The sequence below is a fragment of the Scyliorhinus torazame genome, chromosome 18 (assembly GCF_047496885.1).
Source record: "Scyliorhinus torazame isolate Kashiwa2021f chromosome 18, sScyTor2.1, whole genome shotgun sequence".
NCBI lineage: Eukaryota > Metazoa > Chordata > Chondrichthyes > Carcharhiniformes > Scyliorhinidae > Scyliorhinus > Scyliorhinus torazame.
The window spans coordinates 49684571-49705107 of record NC_092724.1 but is presented as its reverse complement, the minus strand read 5'-3'; the positions used below and the strand labels follow the sequence as shown (position 1 = coordinate 49705107).

Here is a 20537-nt window from a genome sequence, read left to right as displayed (position 1 = left end):
ATGGTTAAAGATCAAACTTCACCCCATGAGTCCTTAATTATGCCGATTGCTAATAGGACGTTGAATTGCTTCCAGCAATCGCGCAGAATACGGTTGAAACTTTGTCAGGTGTAGTAAACCTTGAATGACTCCCAGATCCATTGGTTGGATAAGTGAGGTAGTTTTTGGGAGTAAAAACAAAATGCCAACGTCTGGGTGGCTCTATGCGAGTGTTCGGATGCCCAGGTACATTATTGAGGATTAATAGGACCTTGAGAGACCGGTTCTTTTCCCTCTGATAAATCCTGACCTCCAGCAGAAAGCAATTGGCGAACCAGTCTTCAAAGACTGCTACTGTAAGCCATGCACTGCTTTTAGCTTTCCAAAAGACTGGCAGATGAGATTTATTTTTCCCTTTAGAAGTTCAAGAGTTTTCTGACCTATAAACCAGCATTGGTTTACATTTAAAGCCAGCCACATTAGCACATAGTAGAATTGTTAGCCTGTCCTTTGCTGCTTTAAAATCAGGCGCTGCTGTCTTCTTTCAAAATGTAGGTCCTATTTGGCATCATCTTCCAGAACCAGGCCAGTTTTGTCTCTGCTGAAGACCTGCTTTACCTGGTAGCCACTCCTCAATGTGTGCCTGCAGCACTTTGGAAAGCTCCAGCTGCAAGGTCAGCTGAAACAGCCCCCCCACCCATTATGCAGCCCAAAGCACTTTTTAAAACAATCAAACCATTCTGTGCTGGCTGAGAATCCTTTGGAAGTTGAAGCAGAGGCACTTTCCGCACCACATCATCACTGGTGACACCAGTACTACCCTCTTTACTACTCTTTATCTGCTGGTACAATTCAAGTGCTTTGTTTCAAATAATTGGGCCATTAACTGGGGTCCTCCTTTCATGCTGGTGCTCTATCAACATGTTGAGTAACTGCACCATTTCCTCTCCTGCTCACAAAATTTAACCTGGCAGTAAGAAACACTAACACTGCCCCTTATTTTTTTCCTCAGACTGCCTAATGTACCCGATTGTGGATTCATTCAGCGAGTATTCCCTGGCCACCATGGTAGCATTTGCAATATTTTTCCGTCTATCCAAAATTGTGACCTTTTTTGTTCAAGTGCCATTACTTTCCTGACACATTTTCTGCTTGGAGCTGACTTGTTCATTTTCAGTAAAGTGCTTTACTGTACCTGAACTGCAAAATACTGGTTGGGAGTTAGTTTCCTGTAATCACAGCAAACCATGCGCACTGTGCATTTTCTACATGGGAATGTCAACACGGAAACATTTTTTTTATGGCCGCTAAATTCAGTCTTTTATTTATTTCAGGACCGACATTTGTTTAGGTGAGAAGTTTTAAATGTTAACTTGTGTTTGGGCAAAGATTTGGGTTTGTGAACCATGATAAGGTGTACAAACATTTTTGTGTGGGTGAACAAATTCGTGGTGGAGGGGGTCATAAATGGTGGGAGTTGACTGTAAATGATTGTAGGTTCCAAGCCTATTCTGGCACTCTAGCACGAATCTTTGCTGATATTCCAAGACAATACACCAGGTGCTGCACAGATAGAAATGCTGCTGTTCAGTTGAGAAACTAAACTGGAATTTTGTGTCTGTTTGGAGTGCTGCAAATATGATCCATCCCATATCATTATATGTACAAATTGTGGGTGTTTTTCCCAATGTCTTGGAAAATAGCATTGCTTTGTTTAGAAAAAGCATACTGGACTGTGTTTCAGATGTAAGTAATTATATATGAAATGGCTCAACACAAGAGATATGACTGTGTCATTTTAATGTTATTTATTTTGATTACATTTCTATAAGATACTTGTGCACTTGATTAAAATGTTGAAGATTGTTGGGTGATACAGTGCACGTACTTATGTTTGAGTGTAAATAAAGGTTTTATTTCATGAGCCGTGTTACTGAGAATTGTACATCCTGAGCAATTAAATATTTAGTAATTCGGTGAATTATAAATGTAGAAATAAAGTAAAATTATGCCTATAAAGTGAGAGCGAAAAACCCGAAGTAATTCTTCGCAAGGAAAACAACTTGGGCGAAATTCTCCACCTCGTGACACTGCGAACGGCGATCGGGCGGAGAATCGGGCGTTCGGCCAAAATTGAATCGGATGCCATGCTCCGGTCTCTCGCTGGTGGCGATAACAAGGTGGCGGCATGCAAAACTGGCATTTACATGCATTTAAATGTCATCAGTGAGTTTGACCAGCATGTTCTCTGCCCCTCTCAGGCAGAAGTCCCGCAGGCGTGAATTACTACAAATATTGGACTGGCTCGGACCACCATTGCTGCAGTCTCTCTTTTAAACGCGCATCCTTCTGGTGCTACAGGTTCCTGGCTGCTCACACTGCTGAGTGCTGCCTGTGTCCTTTAAATGCCCAGAAGGCCTCTGGTCATCTAGGAGCCCACCCAGGCCACTCCTCCGGACACCCTCATACCCCAGCTGTATCATCAAGTGCCAAGCTCAATCAGAAGCCCACCAGGTGTTGGCACTCCTCAGAAGCGCTGCCCGACTGCAGAGGAAGCTAGGGATCAGCAGAACTCGTCTTCAACCAGAGGACACCAGCACTGCAGCCATTGGAACCTTCCCTGGTTCTCTGCCCTTCTCAGGGCAGAAGACTCGCCAGTGACCCCCACCCCACCGGATCGCCAGCTGTCTCATCCTTGTGAGACTGGCAGCGTTGACTGCCTCTGCCACTACCTCCCAGGCAGTGTTCAGGAGGACAGGCGTGAGTTTGCGGCCCACCCTGGGGAAGAGGGTGTCCCTTCGCTACACTCTGGCATGGAGCTGTGGGTTTACCTCGGACACCCGGCCCCGGGGGCAGGTCTTCTCTGAGCCTTCTTGGTGCTGCAGCAAGTGTGTGGTAAGTGGAGTGCTTAAAAACAGATCCACCTGCCGGGCTCTTTGGCACTAACTCTGGCCCCAACAGTCAGAACATCCGTTGGAAGAGTGGCACGTGGTGCAGTGGTTAGCACTGGGATTATGGCGCTGAGGACCTGGGATCGAATCCCAACCCTGGGTCACTGTCCGCGAGGAGTTTGCACATTCTCCCTGTGTCTGTGTGGGTTCCACTCCCACAACCCAAAGATATGCAGGTTAGGTGGATTGGCCACGCTAAATTGCCTCTTAATTGGGAAAAAAATAATAATAATTGGGTATTCTAAACTTGTAAAAAATAATTTTAAAATTTGAAAAAGAACATCCACTGGACCAGGAATTGCTCGGAATTTGCAGAATGTTGGCCCATTAGTATGCCCCCAATGAGAAAATGAACCGCAATTCTGTCCTGGTGTCAACACTTAGTCTCCCAAACAGAGAATTTCACCCCTTCTTTTTATATGGCACCTTAACACAAGCATTTCAAAGTGTTTCAGAAATAAGTAATAAAAAACAGATTGTGAGCCAGAAAGGTGACAGTCGAGTGTCTGAAAGCTTGGTAAGCTTAGCATGGCAGAAGTCTAAGTAGTTGCAACAGTGTTGGGAATCACCAGAAGATCGGAGTGTTTGGTAAGAGCTGCAGGGTTGGAGAAAATTGCAGAACCAGGGTGATTCAAAACCATGAAGAGATTATAAATGCAAGCAAGGACTTTAAATGTAATGCTTTCAAAGATTGTGAGCTTGAGTAGGTCAATAAAGATGGAATTATTGATAAGTGGGGCAGAATATATGCTCCAGTTTTGAGAAAGTTTGAGTTTTGGAAGGATGGAACGCCAATAAAGGGTTCATTAGAATGGTTGTCTCAAAGTGACAATTTGCTAAATAAGTGTTTCAACAGTGGGTGGCCATGAGCTGATTTGGTTGTGAAACTGGAAGTAAATGATTTTGGAGAGGATTTGGTTTGAAAGCTTTAGTGCTGTGCCTGTAGGATCATAAGATTACGAAATGCTCTTGTTCAACATGAAAGGTTGCCATCTCAATGCTAAACTAAGAACTTTGCTGCTAACTTTTACAGACGATGTTTTTCTTTTTCTTACATTCGTTCAATCACTTTGGGAGCTGTTAGTCTGAACTATATCTCTTGAAAATTCTAAACTGACTCTCCAACTAATAGAGCTAAAGTCCTGTAAACAGTTACTGGGAATTCCTGGATTTGAATAGGTATTGATTACATTTAAAAGTAAGTGACAATTATACAAATAACTGGACAAATACCACAATATATGGTTGTTTAAAAGTAATTTGAATTCTCCCTCAAGAGTTGTAAATAGCTGATGTAACATCTGACATTAGTTTTTAATTTAAACTTGCGACAAAATTCTCACCGTTTTTTAAAACTCTTCCTGACTAAGTGACTGAATTAATGGACCTATATAAAGCTAAAGCAAGAAATGATGCTTCACTTTTGTCCACAATCCTCCCTTGTAATCTTTCTTCCTGAATTCACCCAAGCAGTTTGAAGAGACATAGAATGAAGCTGAGAGCTGAAAAGAGTGTTGAGAGAACTGGAAGGTGTTGTTCTGCACCATTCCCCATCTCCATCAGTGAGAACTCTGGGACCACCCTAAGAAGCACATGAAATGTTGTCCTTCATATGTAAGACCGCTGTAACTCATGTGTCTACATATTGTTGGCAATGTTTTCTAGATACGCCGCTATAAAGCCAGTCAGGAAGTAATGGCAAAAGCGGGTGAGATCTACAGTCATTTAAAGTCCATGTTTGTGGGAGATGATTCTGGCAATAGTACACTGAAGAAGACTCATTCTGACCAGGAGCAGCAAGAGAATAACAAAACCAAAGATGAGGAGAAAGAAGCTGAGAACAGCATGAAGGAGAAGCAGGATTCCGGTGAGCACTGTTTAAGTGGGATACTGTGGTGCAGACTGCAGCTGGGTTCTATGATCATGTCTGTTGCCCATCTAATCTCCCTTTCCGTGACATAGTGTTCATGTCCCTGTCTCTTTGTATGTGTGAAATGTTTTGCGGAAACCTTTTATGTTAAAAGCTCCATATAAATACAACCTGCTGGGGCTCACCATATCACTTGCATCACTTAACTTGTAAGCATCATAATGTTCTGTTGTTCACTCTTCATTTTGGCATGGATTGCAATTCACTATGAGTACCAGTTTAAAATGTTCATATCTTTCCTTGATGGTTTAGTGTAAAATCATATTCTTTGATTTGGTACTGGATCTCACAGGTGAAAGTCCTCTTGTTTGAGAGTTAGCTGGTCACCAGCAATTGGGCCACTGCAGTGGCCATGAGAGCCCTTGGGCTATGGAAGGAGAAGGTGATTGACCCAACAGCCTATACTGGAAAGTCACTGCATTTGTGTTTATTTCAAGGACAGGCCAGACTTGACTTGGTTGCCAATTGTTGTCACCTAACCTGCACAGCTGTTCATTCTTGATGAGAATATCTGAATATGTGGAGACCAAGAAAGTTTCTGTTTTTTAAAAAATATATATTTATATTCGAGTTTGATAATTTTTACAGATAACGCAACAAACTTTCAAAACACAAACTGGTACAGTACAGAACAATTATTTCTGCAAACACAAGAGCAGAGAAAGATGGGATAATTTCAGACGTTATGGTCCTTAAGAACTAGTACCTCTAATTACACAACGGATTAATCAGAGAGTACGGGGGAACAAGGATAAAGCCATACAAACATGGTAAAATAAAAATAACAGCAAGTTACACATCTTTATGTATAGCGAGGTCAAGACTAGCAACATGGCTCATGGAAAACCTTGCAGGAGTGGGTCTGACAGAGCAGAGCCTATAAATTTGAGATAGGGGTCCCAGACTTTACGGAATGTATCTGACTTTGAACCGATCACAGAGATGAGGATTCCATAGGAATACATTCCATAACTATTTTATGCCAATTTTGAATTGAAGGGCACTTGTCACTAATCCAGGAGTAGAGTATTTTTCGGAGCTGCAAAAGTAAGGATGTTAAATTGCCTTTTTTCATTAGTGTCAATAATTATCATATCGGGAAGGCCCAGAATTAGGAATAAAGGATCAAATTCCAAGGCCATACCAAATATCCTCTCAAGCTCCTTAATTACCAGACAAATAGAATTGAATCTTGAAACGGGACCAAATGCAGTGCATAAAATCACCCTCGACTACCAGGCACTTTAAGCACTTCAGGGAAATAACAAGATTCAACGTGTGTCTCAAACTCTGAGTAATGATCAAATGGCGCAGTTTCTTGAATTGAGTCTCCTTTGTTCTGTTACTTACTGAAATGTTATTGGCATAATCCCATATATTACCCCATGTCTCTGCAACAATGTTGGTTACCAAGCCTCGTTCCCAAGACTGCAAGGTAGCCAATATACTCTCTCAGGATCTGGAACACAAGACATAGAGCTTGCTAATTAACTGTTTAGGCACCCCAGAAATCAGGATTTTTTTTCCACCGGGGAAACCAAATTGTCAAGAGGCATAGTTTTCTTATTTAGGATAAAGTCTCTAAATTGCAGGTACTTACAAAAGGAGTGTCTCGGAATGTTAATCTGTTGGCAAAGCTGCTTAAAGGATGACGAGGAGGCAGCACTGAACATATCTCCCAGCCTGCAAATACCTCTCTCTCCCAATAGCGAATTCAGAGTCCATAAGACCTTGTGGGAAGTCGAGGTTGCCCTGAATGAGAGAGAGTGGGGATGTCAGCTTAGATCTCCCTTCTAATTGACAGTCCAACCTCCACGCTGTAAGAGTGTTAATGATTATAGGATTCTTACACTTGACAAAACACAGTCTAAAGTCCCCGTAAAACAACCCAGGATCTGTAAAGGATACACAGACTGGGCTGCTTCAATACTGAGCCAAATGGAGTTTGGATCCCGTCTAACCCAGTCCCTTATGAACCCAAGATGCGAGGCCAATTGGTACATTCTAAGATTCGGTACCCCCAGTCCTCCTTTAGAACCTGGAAGCTGCAACTTGGCCAACTTCAAACAAGGCTTCTTATTCTATATGAACGAGCTGATCACTCTATTGATCTCCTTTAAGACCTTCGCAGACAATATAATGGGCTACAAAAACAGAAAATACTGGACAATCTCAATGGGTCTGACAAAGAGAAGGTTTGTCAAAGAGTCACCCAGAGTCGAATCATTAACTCCCTTCTCTCTCTCCACAGATGCTGTCAGACCTGCTGAGATTGTCCAGTATTTTCTGTTTTTGTTAATTCCAGCATCCACAGTAATTTGCTTTCATAAGATTTGTGGCAGCACATTCATCTTAACCAATGCAATCCTACTAGCCATAATTCGGCAGGGAAGATCAACGGGTGGCACAGTGGTTAGCACTGTTGACCTGACTCACCGATCCAGGGACCCGGGTTCAATTCCAACCTTCGGAGTTTGCACTTTCTCGCCTTGTTGGCGTGGGCTTCCTCCAGGTGCTCCGGTTTCCTCCCGACAGTCCAAAGATGTGCATTTTAGGTGGATTAGCCATGCCAAATTGACCCTTGGTGTCCAATGGCTAGGTGGTGTTACCGGGAGAGGGCAGGGGATTGGGCCCTGGCGGAGTTCCCTTTTGGAGGGCCGGTGCAGACTCAGTGGGCTGAATAGCCTCCTTGTGATTCTGTAAGTCCGACCTAATGGACGCAATGGAACATTGGCCCTGTACAATTCATAGAATTTACAGTGCAGAAGGAGGCCATTCGGCCCATCTAGTCTGCACCGGCTCCTGGAAAGAGCACCATACCCAAGGTCAACACCTCCACCCTATCCTCATAACCCAGTAACCCCACCCAACACTAAGGGCAATTTTGGACACTAAGGGCAATTTATCATGGCCAATCCACCTAACCTGCACATCTTTGGACTGTGGGAGGAAACCGGAGCACCCGGAGGAAACCCATGCACACACGGGGAGGATGTGCAGACTCCGCACAGACAGTGACCCAAGCCGGAATCGAACCTGGGACCCTGGAGCTGTGAAGCAATTGTGCTATCCACAAGGCTACCGTGCTGCCCTAAAGTGCTTCAAGAAAGTGGCAATTGCAACACCCAGATAAGTAAACCCTGAGGGGGACCACCTGAATGGGAAGTCAGCTCAGGTAGTGGTCTACCTCTCAAACCTCCCACTGGCATAGCTTCAGAGTTGATAAAATTAATCTTAATCTGTAGCCAGAGAAAATACTAAAACATGTAACACATCAATAATAGCAGGAACCGAGATGTCCGGTTTTGACACAAACAGAAGTACATCATCAAAAAGCATGATCTTGTGCTGTTTCCTCCCCCCCCCCCCAAATTACCCACCATCACCACCACCACTGCGCAGCCCAAAAACCACCCCCCCCCCCCCCCCCCCCCCCAAACTACCCACCATCACCACCACCACCACTGCGCAGCCCAAAAACCAGAGGCTCCTGTCTCATGGCCTCTGCCAAAGGCTCGATGGCCAATGCGAACAACAAGGGAGATGAGGGGCACCCCTGCCTGGTCCCTCTTTGAAGGCCAAAATACTCAGGTCTATAACCATTTGTGAGCACTGCCACCAAGGGCCTATGATTTGGCACCTGTATAGAACATAGAACGATACAGCGCAGTACAGGCCCTTCGGCCCACGATGTTGCACCGAAACAAAAGCCATCTAACCTACACTATGCCATTATCATCCATATGTTTATCCAATAAACTTTTAAATGCCCTCAATGTTGGCGAGTTCACTACTGTTGCAGGTAGGGCATTCCACGGCCTCACTACACTTTGCGTAAAGAACCTACCTCTGACCTCCGTCCTATATCTATTACCCCTCAGTTTAAAGCTATGTCCCCTCGTGCCAGCCATTTCCATCCACGGGAGAAGGCTCTCACTGTCCACCCTATCTAACCCCCTGATCATTTTGTATGCCTCTATTAAGTCTCCTCTTAACCTTCTTTCCAACGAAAACAACCTCAAGTCCATCAGCCTTTCCTCATAAGATTTTCCCTCCATACCAGGCAACATCCTGGTAAATCTCCTCTGCACCCGCTCCAAAGCCTCCACGTCCTTCCTATAATGCGGTGACCAGAACTGTACGCAATACTCCAAATGCGGCCGTACCAGAGTTCTGTACAGCTGCAACATGACCTCCTGACTCCGGAACTCAATCCTTCTACCAATAAAGGCCAACACTCTATAGGCCTTCTTCACAACCCTATCAACCTGGGTGGCAACTTTCAGGGATCTATGTACATGGACACCTAGATCCCTCTGCTCATCCACACTTCCAAGAACTTTACCATTAGCCAAATATTCCGCATTCCTGTTATTCCTTCCAAAGTGAATCACCTCACACATCTCTACATTAAACTCCATTTGCCACCTCTCAGCCCAGCTCTGCAGCTTATCTATATCCCTCTGTAACCTGCTACATCCTTCCACACTGTCGACAACACCACCGACTTTAGTATCGTCTGCAAATTTACTCACCCACCCTTCTGCGCCCTCCTCTAGGTCATTGATAAAAATGACAAACAGCAACGGCCCCAGGACAGATCCTTGTGGTACGCCACTTGTAACTGAACTCCATTCTGAACATTTCCCATCAACCACCACCCTCTGTCTTCTTTCAGCTAGCCAATTTCTGATCCACATCTCTAAATCTCCCTCAATCCCCAGCCTCCGTATTTTCTGCAATAGCCTACCGTGGGGAACCTTATCAAACGCTTTACTGAAATCCATATACACCACATCAACTGCTCTACCCTCGTCTACCTGTTCAGTCACCTTCTCAAAGAACTCGATAAGGTTTGTGAGGCATGACCTACCCTTCACAAAGCTATGCTGACTATCCCTGATCATATTATTCCTATCTAGATGATTGTAAATCTTGTCTCTTATAATCCCCTCCAAGACTTTACCCACTACAGACGTGAGGCTCACCGGTCTATAGTTGCCGGGGTTGTTTCTGCTCCCCTTTTTGAACAAAGGGACCACATTTGCTATCCTCCAGTCCTCTGGCACTATTCCTGTAGCCAATGATGACATAAAAATCAACGCCAAAGGTCCAGCAATCTCTTCCCTGGCTTCCCAGAGAATCCTAGGATAAATCCCATCAGGCCCTGGGGACTTATCTATTTTCAGCCTGTCCAGAATTGCCAACACCTCTTCCCTACGTACCTCAATGCCATCTATTCTAATAGCCTGGGTCTCAGCATTCTCCTCCACAACATTATCTTTTTCCAGAGTGAATACTGACGAAAAATATTCATTTAGTATCTCTCCTATCTCTTCAGACTCCACGCACAACTTCCCATCCCTGTCCTTAACTGGTCCTTCTCTATCCCTAGTCATTCGCTTATTCCTGACATACCTATAGAAAGCTTTTGGGTTTTCCTTGATCCTACCTGCCAAATACTTCTCATGTCCCCTCCTTGCTCGTCTTAGCTCTCTCTTTAGATCCTTCCTCGCTACCTTGTAACTATCCATCGCCCCAACTGAAACTTCACACCTCATTTTCACATAGGCCTCCTTCTTCCTCTTAACAAGAGATTCCACTTCTTTGGTAAAGAAGTTTCTACGCCTTCCTCCCTGCCTGACCGGTACATACTTATCAAGAACATGCAGTAGTTGATCCTTGAACAAGCTCCACTTATCTAGTGTGCCCAACACTTGCAGCCTACTTCTCCACCTTATCCCCCCCAAGTCACGTCTAATGGCATCATAATCGCCCTTCCCCCAGCTATAGCTCTTGCCCTGCGGTGTATACTTATCCCTTTCCATCATTAACGTAAACGTCACCGAATTGTGGTCACTGTCCCCAAAGTGCTCTCCTACCTCCAAATCCAACACCTGGCCTGGTTCATTACCCAAAACCAAATCCAACGTGGCCTCGCCTCTTGTTGGCCTGTCAACATATTGTGTCAGGAAACCCTCCTGCACACACTGTACAAAAAACGACCCATCTAATGTACTCAAACTATATCTTTTCCAGTCAATATTTGGAAAGTTAAAGTCTCCCATAATAACTACCCTGTTACTTTTGCTCTTACCCAGAATCATCTTCGCCATCCTTTCCTCTACATCCCTAGAACTATTTGGAGGCCTATAGAAAACTCCCAACAGGGTGACCTCTCCTTTCCTGTTTCTAACCTCAGCCCATACTACCTCGGAAGATGAGTCCCCATCTATCATCCTCTCCGCCACCGTAATACTGCTCTTGACTAGCAGCGCCACACCTCCCCCTCTTTTGCCTCCTTCTCTGAGCTTACTAAAACACTTAAACCCCGGAACCTGCAACATCCATTCCTGTCCCTGCTCTATCCATGTCTCCGAAATGGCCACAACATCGAAGTCCCAGGTACCAACCCATGCTGCCAGTTCCCCTACCTTATTTCGTATACTCCTGGCATTGAAATAGACACACTTCAAACCACCTACCTGAACACTGGCCCCCTCCTGCGACGTCAAATCCGTGCTCCTGACCTCTATACTCTCATTCTCCCTTACCCTAAAACTACAATCCAGGTTCCCACGCCCCTGCTGCATTAGTTTAAACCCCACCAAAGAGCACTAACAAATCTCCCCCAGGATATTTGTGCCCCTCAGGTTCAGATGTAGACCATCCTGTCTGTAGAGGTCCCACCTTCCCCAGAAAGAGCCCTAGTTATCCAGAAATCTGAATCCCTCCCGCCTGCACCATTCCTGTAGCCACGTGTTTAATTGCTCTCTCTCTCTCTATTCCTCATCTCACTATCACGTGGCACGGGCAACAACCCAGAGATAACAACTCTGTTTGTTCTAGTTCTGAGCTTCCATCCGAGCTCCCTGAAAGCCTGCCTGACATCCTTGTCCCCTTTCCTACCTATGTCGTTAGTGCCAATGTGGACCACAACTTGGGGCTGCTCCCCCTCCCCCTTAAGGACCCGGAAAACACGTATCCATTTAACATATTCCTCTCCCAACCCAAATCTCCGTATGAACCATGTAGTTCCATTCAACCTGATTAAAAAGAGTTCTGAGTCCAGGGAAATCACTAACCCATCCGACGCTGCTTTTGAAAGAGTTGGATAATGTTCAGTAACCGTCTGACATTGCAAGAATTCCGACCCTTTATGAACCCGGTTTGATTCCCCTCCTCCGATGATCAATGTGAGAATTCCCTGCAATTGCCGCGCTTACACTTTAGACAACATTTCCAAATTATTATTCAGAAGTGAGATTGGTGTACAGAAAGCAATCTCCTCTGGGTTCTTGCCTGCCTTCAAAAACAAACATTCGCTTCTCGGAGTGATAATTTAATTATTGTACCAGTTTGATAATCTTTATTGGCACAACTAGGCCTATATTAACACTGCAATGAAGTTACTGTGCAGAGCCCCAGGTCGCCACATTCTGGCGCCTGTTCGAGTATACAGAGGGAGAATTCAGAATGTCTAATCCACCTAACAGCATGTCTTCCGGGACTTGTGGGAGGAAACCGGAGCACCCGGAGGAAACCCACGCAGACACAGGGAGAACCTTTCTTTGTTCTTTAACATTTTCTTTGTTCCTTAACAGAGGGAAGTACATCCTTGGAAAATAGGTGACAGGTTTAGATAAAGGATCTGGATCGGCGCAGGCTGGGAGGGCCGAAGGGCCTGTTCCTGTGCTGTAATTTTCTTTGTTCTTAACTTGCAGACTCTGCACAGACAGTAACCCAAGCCAGGAATCGAACCTGGGACCCTGGTGCTGTGAAGCAGCAGTGCTAACTACTGTGTTTATCCTTGAGCTAAGTTTATTTGAAAAAAAATAAAGATCTGCAGTTAATCTGTTCTGTTTTCCCCAATAAATTATCTGCAGATTCCTCTACCGCAGTAAATGGGGAGACAGCATCTCAGACGAATGAAATACTTCCAGAGAACCAAGAAGAAGATCCGTCACAGACCGATAAGGAGAAGAATGCTGAGGGAATATTGGTTGGCCAACAGAATAGGTGAGTGTGGTATAAGCAACAGCAAGTGAATCACATCCTTGACACTGCATTACACATGAACCATTAGTTCCAATCGGCTCTGCTTAATTGGAAGCTATCAAAACTTTGTGCTAGATGTGTGTAGAGCCAAGTCATCACCACCCTTGTTTTCAGTACCCGGGACATAACGTCGGCGAATCCCTGCCAGTACCCCCCTGAGTTTTGGACATGCCCAGAACATGTGGACATGGTTAGCCGGTCCTCCCGAACATCTGGTGCACCTGTCCTCCAATCCAAAACATTTACTCATCTGGGCCACTGTCATGTGGGCCCAGTGGACGACCTTGAATTGAATCATGCTGAGCCTAGCGCATGTTGCGGTCGCGTTTACCCTACTCAACGCCTCCGCCCATAAGCCCTCTTCTATCTCACCCCCCAGCTCCTCTTCCCATTTACATTTCAGCTCCTCGGTCTGCAGCTCCTCGGTCTGCGTCTCTTCTGCTCCCATAAGTTCTTTAAAAAAATCCGAGACCCTCCCCTCCTCCACCATCCACTGGACACTACCCTGTCCTGGATCCCCCTAAGTGGCAGGCGTGGGAAGGATGGAATCTCTGCGTAGAAAGTCCCGCACCTGCATGTACCTGAACTCATTTCCTCTCGCCAGCCCAAATTTCTCCTCTAGCGCCCTCATGCTCGGGATGCTCACTGCCAAGAACAGATCCCCCATCTTCTCAATCCCAGCCCTCCGCCATGTTCTGAACCTACCGTCCATATTCCCCGGGGCAAACCGGTGATTGTCGCAGATTGGGGACCAAACCGATGCTCTCACTTCCCCCACGTGCCTTCTCCATTGGCCCCAGATCCACAAGGTCGTCACCACTATAGGGCTGGTGGAGTACCGTGCCGGCAGGAGCAGCAGGGGCGCCGTAACCAGGGCTGCCAAGCTGGTGCCCCTTCACGAAGCGGCCTCGATTCTCCCCCAAACTGACCTCGCATCCACCATCCACTTCCTTATCATAGCTATGTTGGCCGCCCTGTAGTAGTTACTAAAGTTTGGCAGCGCAAGCCCCCCTTCCCCTCGATTCCTCTCGAGCATCAATCTCCACCCGTGGGGACTTTCCCGCCCATACAAATCCCATAATCTTTTATTGACCTTCTTGAAAAGTGACCACGGAATGAAAATGGGGAAACACTGGAAGACGAACAGGAATCTCGGGAGGATCATCATTTTAACCATCTGCACTCTCCCCGCTAGTGTCAGTGGGAGCGTATCCCACCTCCCGTACTCAGCCCGCATTTGCTCCACCAACCGATATAAGTTCAACTTGTGCAGCCAGCCCCAGTCCCACGCCACCTGTATCCCTAAGTATCTAAAACTGTCCCCATCTAACCTGAATGGCAGCCCCCTCAACCGACCCTCCTGGCCCCTCGCCTAGACTACACACAACTCACTCTTTGCCATGTTCAGTTTGTACCCCGAGAACCGGCCGAATTCCTTCAGGATTCCCATGATTTCATCCATCCCAGCCACTGGATCCGTGATGTATAAGAGCAGGTCGTCGGCGTACAGTGAAACTCTTATGTTCCACCCCTCCCCGTATCAGCCCATCCCAATCCCTAGAAGCTCTCAGGCAATTGCCAGCAGCTCTATTGCTAGCGCAAACAGCAGTGGGGAGAGTGGACACCCCTGCCTTGTCCCTCGGTACAGTCTAAAATAGTCAGATGTCATCCTATTCGTCCTTACACTAGCCTCATGAGCCTGGTACAACAGTCTGACCCAGTCGATAAAGCCTTCCCCGAACCCAAATCGACCCAGCACCTCCCATAAATAGTCCCACTCAACCTGGTCTAAAGCCTTCTCGGCATCCATTGCCACAACTACCTCTACCTCCCTAGCCTCCGGGGGCATCATGATCACATTCAGCAGCCTTCTTAGGTTGGCCACCAGCTGCCTGCCTATGACGAACCCGGTTTGATCTTCCATAATGACGTCTGGCACACAGTCCTCAATCCTAGCCGCCAAGAGCTTGGCCAATATGTTAGCATCTATGTTGAGCAGAGAGATCGGCCTATAGGACTCACATGCCTCCGGGTCTTTGTCCCATTTCAATATCAGGAAAATGGTGGCCTGTGACATCGTCGGGGGTAGCACCCCTCTGTCTCTTGCCTCATTGAAAACCCTAACCAGACCGGCCCCACTATCTCTGAGAACTTTTTATAAAACTCACCGGATACCCATCCGGCCCCGGGGCTTTACACGATTGCATGGCCCTCAAGCCCCCCAATATTTTTTCAGTCCTGATCGGGGCCCCCAGCCCGTCTACCAACCCCCTGCCCACTTTTGGGAAGGTCAGTCCATCCAGAAAGCACCTCATCCCCCCCAGCCCCGGAGGGGGTTCCGAGGTGTAAAGCTTACTATAGAAGTCCCTGAACACCTTGTTTAGCCCTGCCGGATCCCCTACCAAGTTTCCACCCCCGTCGACTACCCTCCCTATTTCCCTAGCCGCCTCCCTCTTCCTCAGTTGCTGTGCCAACATTCTACTGGCTTTCTCCCCATGCTCATTAATCACACCCCTCGCCTTCCTAAGCTGCTCCACAGCCTTACCCGTGGACAACACCCCAAACTCAGTCTGTAGCCTTAGTCGTTCCCTTAATAGCTCTGCCCTCAGGGTCTCCGCATATCTCCTGTCTATCTGTAAGATCTCCTTTACCAGTTGGTCAGTTTCTGCCCTGTCCGTCCTGTCCCTATGTGCTCTAATCGAAATCAGCAACCCCCTCTCACCATTGCCTTCAGCGCCTCCCAAAGCACCGCAGCTGAGACTTCTCCTGTGTCATTGACCTGCAGGTAGTTTTGCATACATTTCCTCACCCTCTCACACACCGCCTCATCTGCCAACAAACCGACCTCTAGCCTCCATTGAGGGCGCTGAAAACTTTCCTTGCAGACCTGCAGATCAACCCAGTGTGGGGCATGGTCCGAAAAAGCGATCGCCGAATATTCTACGTATGTCCCCCGCCGCCATCAAATCCCTGCTCATGATGAAAAAATCAATTCGGGAATACACCTTATGAACATGTGAATAGAACAAAAACTTCCTCCCCGTCGGCCAACTAGCCCTCCGTAGATCAGCACCCCCATTTGCTCCATAAACCCCCTCAGTTCTTACCTGCATCTTACCCACGACCGGCCTAGGCCGGGGTCAAGGACTATGTTAAAAGCATTATGTCCGCCTTCAGATGCGCGAACACACGTGCCCTCTTTACCGGCCCGTTTAACCCTCTAATGTTCCAGGTGATTAGCCTGGTTGAGGGGCACCGTGCCGATCAACCATCTCCTTTCTTGGGGCCGCCTCTAGCCCCTGTGTCGCACTTCTCCTGGCAGCCCCCACCTCCGACCTCTTCCATGTTCCCAAACCCAAGTCCCTCCCTCGTCAGCAGATCAACTACCCCACCCCCAGCAACTACACCCTGTAACTAACCCCTGCCATAAACTAGCTATATACAACCCCCCCCCCACCCCCCCCCAAACCTGGCTTCCGTAGACCAGCTCACCCAGCTAGCCTGGTGACTCGACGCCAGCGCCAACAAGTCTCCCACCTATTGTTCCCTCTGACACCCCCCCCCCCCCCCCCCCCGGCCCGTCAACACCACTTCCCCAAACCAGCCATCCTCGAGCCATTGCTCTGAAAAGAAAAGGAACAAAGAAAACCCCGACGCTAGGGCAAATCGAATAAAACAAAATAAGTAATAGGTACTTCCAACCATCCCGATCAGAACACACAGCCCCCAGCACCAAATACCTTAACTACCCTCTTTTTCCAGCGAAAACTCGAATACAGGAGAGAGAAAAAAATGGAAAAAAACACAGCACAAGAAAAACATGTAAACATCGCTTAGTGTCTTTTTAACACAAGTCCAAAAAGCCCTTAGTTCGGCACCAGCCCTTCTCTCTTGGCGAAGTCCATCGCATCCTCGGGTTCCTCAAATTAATGGCGCTGTCCCTTGTGCGTGGTCCACAGGCGCGCCGGGTACAGCAGCCCAAACTTCACCTTCTTAAACAGAATCTCTTTGACTTGCCTGTAGCCTGCCCTCCTTCTGGCCACCTCCACACTCAGGTGCTGGTTGATGCGCAAGGCACTGTTGTTCCAATGGCAGCTCCACGTGCCCTTGGCCCACTTTAGCACCCACTCCTTGTCCACGATCCTGTGGAACCTGACCACCATCGCTCGGGCGGGGGGGCGGCCACTCGCGGCTGCTTCGCCAGTGCTCTGTGCTCCCTGTCCACCTCCACTGGGCGAGGGAAGACATCATCCCCCAACAGCTTTCTGGAACATGTCTGCCACATACGCTGCGGCAACCTCTCCCTCGGACCCCTCCGGGAGACCAATGATTCTCAAGTTCTGCCGACGGGACCTATTTTCCAGGTCCTCCACCTTTTCCAGGAACCTTTTTTGTTGATCCTTCAGCCTCTCCATCCCTGCCTCCACCACCGTTTGGTGATCCTCCTGCTCCTCCAGCGCCTTTTCCAGCTTCTGGATCGTCTGATCCTGGGCATCTAGCCTATACTCCAGGCGCTCGATAGATTTCTGAATCGAGTCTAAACCGTCCCGTTTCAACGCGGTAAAGCCCTCTTGGATGACCTTCAGCAGATGCTCCGTCATTGGCTGGGCTGTCTGCACCGGGGTCCGGACATCGGCCATATTGTCCTCAGCAGCAACTTCTACACTGCCCTTGTTTGCCCACTTCCTCAGCTGTTTGTGATTCTTTCTGCTTCTTAATTCCATACACCTATATCTGGAGTCAGTGCCTGAGTGCCTATGCCTTCAGATCCAGCGCTCAAAAGTTGGGGGATCGAGAGCCACCAAATGTGCGACTTTCTCCTCCATAGCCGCCACCGGAAGTCCCTTTGTGTCATTTTCAATCTTGTCTTTTTACCTATAACTTTAAGTTGCTTCTCTTATTTTTCCCCGTTATTCAAGTTTCCTCAAAACCTAACCATGCAAGGAGAATTCTGTGAATCGCAGAGTAGAGGTAATGCCCTCTCAAACTAGAGCCAGGCATCTTTACAAACCTTACTTGCCAAGGAAAAGGTTGGAAGGGGAAGCAACCCACAGTTAATGCTGGTAGCTTTCTCAACTGTTGGGGATATTCGTCATGACCAGGAGATATTTGTCAGGGCAAGTCTGTCAATCATTAATGAATATTAGGGCAGCCTAACTGATTTCCTTTCCTCCGCCTCGTGTGACCTAAAGGAAACTAATTGTTGTGCCATGTTGCTGCCTTCCTGGTTGAGAACAGCGAACATACTGAGGATCAAATCATGAACATTCCTTTGTTTTGTAGATCAGCAGCTCACAACTAATTCACATGTGGATAACATAGCTCATTTTAGCATTGACGATGTTTTGGTAATCAGTTTTTGAAATGATAAATTATTAAAAATTAACAAGCAAAAGTGTTTAGTTTCTCCTACAAGGTGCTAGCTTTATGAATAGATTAAATGTGGAAGCTTCAGCCATGTTCCAATGATTTTAACATTGCATAGAATAAAAATTATATGTTTTTATAATTTTCTCTTGCAGTGCTCCAAACGAATCTGAAGTGCTTCCATCAGATGAGCAACACACCACCGATAAAGAGACCGTTCCAATGGAGTTGGAATCAGCTAATGAGAGCTAAGGCTTTGAGCCATAATCAACTATGGGACACGTTTTAAAACCTGGGTTGCTTTCAAAGAAGAACATTTGTCACTTGAATCGTCCTAGAACCTAGTAAAGACTGTTTTGTTGTCTGCCCACGTGAAGAAGCTGAACGAGGTCACTTACTTTGCAGAACTCTGTATTTCTTCATTTTGTTGAAAAGAAGCAAAAATATTGGTCTGCACATTTAATGTTTCTTTTTTTCTTACCTTGAGCAGAGGAAGTGAATGAGGTGCAAAGTACAGAAATGGCTGCTTTTTGGTGGATTAAATTTTATCACTACGAATTTCCTCCTGGTTCTCTCTACCAGTGGAATTCCTTGCTAGACATGTAAACAGTTTTTTTTTATTGCTGCAGTGGCCAATCGGGAGAGCGCGCGAGGAAATTAATACTGGATGCTTTACTTCAGAGCGTATGTTTTTTTTGACTTCTCATGAAGTTATTTGTGTAAAGCTTTTTTCAATCTGAAGTATGTTCTCCATGATGAGTTGGCTCACAGAAGTAGACAAAGAAAATGTGTTTTTCTTTCATTTTCTTTTTTTAACTTCTTCCAGCCGCAATGTTCCATTACATAATTTCCCCAAACAGCTAGTTTCTCAGCATTTAACCTATTTTTTTACAGGATGAATTGATTATGTAGAGATTTTGGTTTTCTCATCGTAACTTTATTATCAGTACCGGTTATTAAAGTTTGACCTTGTGGGAGTTTTTATGTGCTGTCGATACAGGTGTAGTGAGCTCCCTTTTCAAGTTACTTTGTTAATAGGGTGCGAGAGAGTAGCACTGCAGGGGAGACCTGTAGCTACTTATGGATGTTAATCCTCTGAATGTCTTCCTCTCTTATTCCTTCTAAATTCCAAATGTGTCAATCTACATACTCTTCATCCTTGTTATATTGAAATCAACACTTGCCACGTCATCTCTTCCTCTAATTCTTTCATGTGACCTCAAAACTGTGTGTGATTCATAATTCTTTATCTCCCCTTCCACCCTTAACCTAAAGACTTTATAAAACTCTATTTTGACATTGCCTAACCTTTACGTCTTGATCAACCTCCTTGTCGCTTTTCGTCTTAACTGTGGTGGTCTGCACTGTGAGCCTTGACCTCTGGCTTTTGTTTGTTAATAATTTAAAGGAAAGAAAATCAAATCTGTTGTAAAAGACCACCAAGGAAAAATGGCCTTTAGCAGGTTAATCTAGAAAGTTTTAAAATGCGAACTTTTATATATTAAAAAAACATTTTGTGTGGAGTTTTCTTTTGACTTTGTTTCTACTAGTTATCAAAGGATCGTGAATATGACCTCAATCTGACCGTTGTGAAAATTAGAAGACTCTTTACTTGGCTATTTGTCTTGGGTGAGTGCTTTTGCCCATATTTGAAATATTATAGTAGTGCTGTTCAAACGCATAGTTGTGACCATTTCATCTTCCTACCTGAGCTCACACAATGAATAAAATTTAAAATGAATGTATTTTACTGCAGCTGAGATATAGACCAGAAATCAGATCACAATTATTTGCTTTTATGTCTTTTAAAAAGCTTTTATTCACAATGGAAACTCCTCACTACATAGACATTTGAAGTAAAGAAGATTGCTCAATGGCAGGGAATTCACTATCTGTATCTCAAACTTCTTTCAGCTGAGAGGTTACAGCATCAAAGTGGTAGTACCCTAAAGGAGGATACTCACCATCACCTTGGACACAACAGAGGTGCCAGTTTTTCAAGGATGCAAAAAATGCCATGCTCCGCTAGGGGCTCAGTAACAAAGGGTAGTTTGTAATTGGTCTGTACAGGCTCTAGCTCCTGAACATTATTAACTTCTGGGAGTTGGGTTGTTTTGGGAGAAGTCCAATTGTCTTTATTGCCTTAGCTTTGGAGGACGTTGGGTGGTAACATTTCAGATACTCCATAAGTGCATACATCTGCAGCTGGTGAAAGAAGTTGGGGCTTAGCTGTTATGTCCTCCATGGCCAAA

General features: G+C 46.0%; 1 protein-coding gene across 1 annotated transcript in view; it reads left to right on the top strand.

Annotated features, from left to right (window-relative positions):
• Window positions 1-19808, top strand: part of hdgfl2 (HDGF like 2) — a 109021-nt gene extending 89213 nt beyond the window's left edge. Inside the window, exons 14-16 of the mRNA XM_072482728.1 lie at window positions 4596-4797; window positions 12747-12879; window positions 18441-19808. Coding sequence (XP_072338829.1) covers window positions 4596-4797; window positions 12747-12879; window positions 18441-18537 — 432 coding nt within the window. The 3' untranslated portion in view covers window positions 18538-19808. The remainder of the gene's footprint in view (window positions 1-4595; window positions 4798-12746; window positions 12880-18440) is intronic.
• Window positions 19809-20537: the final 729 nt, after the last annotated feature.